The 4,363-nt window shown below is 59.5% G+C and overlaps 1 protein-coding gene across 1 annotated transcript; it reads right to left on the bottom strand.

Moving 5' to 3' along the window:
- Positions 1-1,895: 1,895 nt before the first annotated feature.
- Positions 1,896-3,826, bottom strand: PROCA1 (protein interacting with cyclin A1). The gene is made up of 3 exons (XM_050321782.1): positions 3,643-3,826; positions 2,557-2,824; positions 1,896-2,478 (listed from the first exon to the last, which is right to left on the bottom strand). Exons 1-3 carry the CDS (start codon positions 3,818-3,820, stop codon positions 1,956-1,958), a joined length of 969 nt encoding a protein of 322 aa, XP_050177739.1. The 5' UTR covers positions 3,821-3,826; the 3' UTR covers positions 1,896-1,955.
- Between the last annotated feature and the right edge of the window lie 537 nt (positions 3,827-4,363).

The following is a 4,363-nucleotide window of genomic DNA, read 5'->3' as shown; positions in this document are numbered from 1 at the left end:
CGCTAGTTGAGAGGTTTACTGCCTGCACCCTGCCCTTTCCCGTAGGATTTGCTCAGAGCAGAGTTCCATGGTGGAAGTCGATGCTCCTTCTTGCTTTTGTTGCTTGGCGTTGCCTTCTGTGTGCTGAAACTGTCACAGAGAAGCTGATTTCTGTTGTTAAGAAATGTTTTGTTTTGGATGCGTGGTAAAGAGCGTCCTGGGAGCTCCTGGAGGCCCGTGGCTGCTGGGCTGGGAGAGGTACTGGGAGGGAGGTGGATAATGTGGATAACTTCAGTCATGTCAGAAACAACCCAATGCAGTATCCCAGAGGGACTGCCAGCGATGGGAAGAGACATTTCTCAGAGGGAAAGTTCCTGCTGCACGCACTCTCCGCTCTCCTGCTTTGTTAGTAGGGATTTTCTATGGAAGCAGAGTCTTTGTTCCTTCCAAGTGCTCCTGGTCAGCCTCCTTTGCTAGGAAATGAGCAGGAACAGCAGATCTTAGGAAACAAAGGTCTTTTTTGCATGTAAATGCTCCTGAAGAATGGCAGCAACCCGGGAGACAAAGCAAAGCTCTTTCCACAGAGAAATGCAGGTCCCACTTCATTGGTACCCCCTCTGCAGTGCTGGGGGGCTGGCAGGGTCCTGTTCCTCACAGAACCACCCAGGCCAGAGCAGAGAACCACAGGCTGGGGCCTGCAGCTCCGAGGTTGCAGGTGGACTAACCTGGCAGTGTTTTCTTTATTTATGAAACTGTGTGCCGGGAATTTGACTGGGAGCAGCTTCTTACCAGTTGGACCTGTAAGTGGGAGGGGGGCTGGTTATGTATTGTTGGTTTCTTTTGGGCTGTCTTTGTTTTTAGTTTTCCCTTGCCATTAATAAAAATTCTACTTTTGGGAAGCTGCCCACATGGCACAGGTCTGTGCTTCCTGCCGTGATGCTGTGGCTGCCACAGGGGCTTTGCTCCCATTAGCAGCACTGGACAGGGGGTGATGCCTCCCTACAACCTTGGTATTTCCCCCCTGGGCTCTTGTGATCCGCTTATTTCAGGGATTTGGGATTGCTCTGTTCACTCCTTCAGGAGCAGTGAGGTTTGCCTGAGGCAACTCTGCTCTCTGACCCCTGTGCAGCCTGATCTGCTGAGGCAAAACAGGAGACAGGGCTCAGCTCCTGTCATTCCAGCTTTTTCTGGTCCTGGTACTTGATGCTGGTGCAGGAAGATCTTTCTACTGCCTCACCAGGACTCTGGGCTGAGCCACACTCCTCCTTGGGAGGCATTTCAGAGGAGTTGAAGGCACTGCCCTGTCCTCAGGCCCTCAAATTCCTCACTTGAGGAGCCCAGGCACAATCCCCATTCACCAGGCAGAGACACAGGCAGCATTCCCTGCCTCAGCTCTTCCCAGGCAGCATCTGCCTTTGTCCTAGGGCTGGAAAAGCTTCTATTGTCCCAGGCTAAGGAGCCTTTGTAGGCGTTTGAGGAGCCTTCAGGGAGGGCCAAGGCCCTGTTCCTCCCAGAGCAGCCATTGCTGGGGGCTGGAGAAAAGAGGTGGTGCTGGTGTGGGAGCATTGGAAACACAGCAGGTTAAGAGGATGAGAGAGGTGGGGTGGTGCAATTCAGAGAAATTCCAGAGAAAAACATGCCTGGAGAGCTGGAATTTAACCCTTTGCAGCAGGGTAGCTAAAATCTGGGCTCAGCCCTGTGGCAGTGTGGGTCTGGGAGCTGTGTCCCAGCCAGAGCAGTGACTCATGTCCCCAGTGCCCAGGACAATGGTGGGAGCTGTGAGGAACAGCTCAAACCCCTCACTACCCACCCAGCTCTGTGTGTTCCCCTCCTGAGAGATCAGCCCCAGGATTTCCCCTGGATGCTGCCCCCAGGGCCATCCTTTCCCCCACAGACAGGGCTGAGGCAGCACCATCTGCTCGAGCAGATGTAACTTTATTTCACAGCCAAGACCCGCACAGCACCAAGGGGGGGGCTCAGGACTCTCGTGTGAGCTTGGACTCAGCTTGGCTTTTCAGCCTCTTCTTTCTGTTCCTCTCCTTCCTCCTCCCCTTCCCGCTGGCAGTAGGGACCCAGGATGGAGTGGCTGGCACTGGCTCCCTGACCAAGCCTTCCTGCACTGGGGCATCACTCAGGATGGTGTTGGATGCTTCCCCCCAGGATGGCAGCAGAGCCCAGGGGTCCTGACCCACAGAGGGATCAGCAGGGGCAGCAGCTGCAGGATGGTTCCGCAACCCCTTCTCAGAAGGGCCTTTCTTTTTCAGACCTTTTCCCTTCTTTCTCTTGTCTTTCTTCTTCCCCTTCCTCTCTTTCTTGGCTGACTTCAGGGCTGTCTCAGTGTGGTGGTCCACAGGGAGTGTTCCTTCACCCACGCTGTTCCAAGGGGGGCTCAGAGGGACGCCCCTGGGCCTGGCTGCCCGGTCGATGAGCTCCCCACCGAACTCGTACAGCACCGGCTCCCTGGGCACCGCCACGGCCACCGTGTTGTACGCCCTGCACCTGCAGAGAGAGGAGGCACCAGGTGAGGTGACCTCTGGTGGGGCCAGGCGGGGAGGGAGAGCGGTGGGAGCCACTCACCAGACATAGAGGTAGGGCTCCACACACTCCTCCCTGTAGGTGAACTCGAAGCAGGGCACCTGGATGACGTTGAAGAAGGCCTGGCCCACCACGCGGGAGGCCGTGTCGTTCACGCGCCGCAGGCACTCCTTCAGCCTGCGGTCGCAGTCGCAGTGGCTGATGGTGTGCCAGCGCAGGTTGCGGTACCCGTAGCGCGCGGTGAAGGGGTGGATGACGTGCTGGCAGTGGTCATGGTCCCGGCAGCACCGGTCTGTGTCCCGGTGCTCCCCTGCAGGGAGGTGCAGGCAGAGCTGAGGGGGGCTGTGGCTAGATGGGGTTGGGATCAGGGCTGGAGTGGGGCTGAGCTGGGCTAGGAGTGGGATCGGGGTTAGATTTGACTGAGCTGGGCCTGGAATTGGAGTGGGATGGGAAGGGACTGTGACTGGACTGCTGCTAGGTGGGGACAAGGCTGGCACTGCGATGGTGACTGGGGCTGCACCAACATCACAGTGGGGATGAGACTGGGACTATGCTGGGGTCAGGAAGGGGACCAGTACTGGACCAGGACCAGGAGATGGTCTAGGCTGAGATCAGGATAGCAACTGGGAGTCTACCAGCACTTGGGAGGGGACCAGAATGGGAGCGGGATGGACCACAGGTCAGCTGGGGACAAAGAGTGGATCAAGACTGGACCAGCACAAAGATGGATTAGTCTCGTGATAGGGTCTAAGCAGAGATGAACTGCAACTGGAGTGGTGCTTGGTTGGGGACTGATCTGGGACAGGCAGTTAGCACAGGGGTGGGGACTGAAGTAGATCAGCACTGGGATGCAACTGGATCAGGATTGGTGGAGACTTACCTGGCACTGCACTGGGGACTGGGACTAGGCTGGGAATGAGATGGGAAAAGATAGGATTGGAAGGAAAGAAAGGGAGTGGATGGAATAGGGTGGAATAGGAAGAGGATGGGATGGGATGGGATGGGATGGGATGGGATGGGATGGGATGGGATGGGATGGGATGGGATGGGATGGGATGGGATGGGATGGAAGGGGTGGGACGGAAGGGGGTGGGAAGATACAGGTAGCAGCGGCCCCGCCGCCCTTACCCAGCTGTTCGTAGGTATCCGCGTTGCTGCCCGCGCCGCACCACAGTGTCCCGGGGTAGGTGAGCCCGCGGCGGGCGCGGGGCCGTGCCGGCGGGGCCGCTCCGGGGGCGGCTGCCAGCGGGAGGAGGAGAAGGAGGAGGAGGAGGGGGAGGCGGCAGAGCAGCCCCGGGGCGCACATGGCACCGCGCCGCTCGCCGCCGTGGGGCCGCCTTATAGAGTCGCGCAGCCCGCCCACGCAGGGCGGCCCGGCACGGCTTGGCACGGCCCGGCACCGTGTGGAGGGTCCCGCAGAGCCGCGGTGCTGGAGCTGCTCCCGGAGCCGCGGCACGCCCCGCGCCAGCAGCCCGCGGGGAAGGGGTCACCCCTCCCGGTGGGACCGGCCCCGTTGCTGTGGCAGCCGGTGGGGTGATGTGCCGGGGCCGGTAACGAGCCGGCCCCAAACCCCCGCCCCGTGACGCACCGACCCTGCGCAGCCCCCGGCCCCGGAGTGGCCCCGATGGGAGAACGATGCTCTCCCTGCATCCCTACGTCCCATCCCACGGATGCTTCCTGCAGCCCTGTATCCCAGCCCATAGACGCTCTCCATATCTCCATGCCCGATCTCACGGATGCTCTCCACATCCCATCCCATGAATGCTTATGGCATCCCCCCATCCCATCCCATCCCATGGATGTTCCCTGTGGCCCTGCATCCCATCCCACGGTTCCTTTCACGGGACAG

Source organism: Myiozetetes cayanensis, unplaced genomic scaffold (genome assembly GCF_022539395.1).
Source record: "Myiozetetes cayanensis isolate MyiCay16 unplaced genomic scaffold, myiCay2020 scf27, whole genome shotgun sequence".
NCBI lineage: Eukaryota > Metazoa > Chordata > Aves > Passeriformes > Tyrannidae > Myiozetetes > Myiozetetes cayanensis.
The sequence above is the reverse complement of the archived record's forward strand: the minus strand, read 5'-3'. Positions and strand labels throughout refer to the sequence as shown.

Excerpts from the sequence above, each read along its gene's own strand:
- PROCA1 (XM_050321782.1), bottom strand. The coding sequence starts at position 3,820 with ATGTGCGCCCCGGGGCTGCTCTGCCGCCTCCCCCTCCTCCTCCTCCTT. Across the intron at positions 2,825-3,642 it reads GGATACCTACGAACAGCTGG|GGGAGCACCGGGACACAGAC; the intron begins GTAAGGGCGGCG and ends ACCTCCCTGCAG. Across the intron at positions 2,479-2,556 it reads GAGCCCTACCTCTATGTCTG|GTGCAGGGCGTACAACACGG; the intron begins GTGAGTGGCTCC and ends CTCTCTCTGCAG.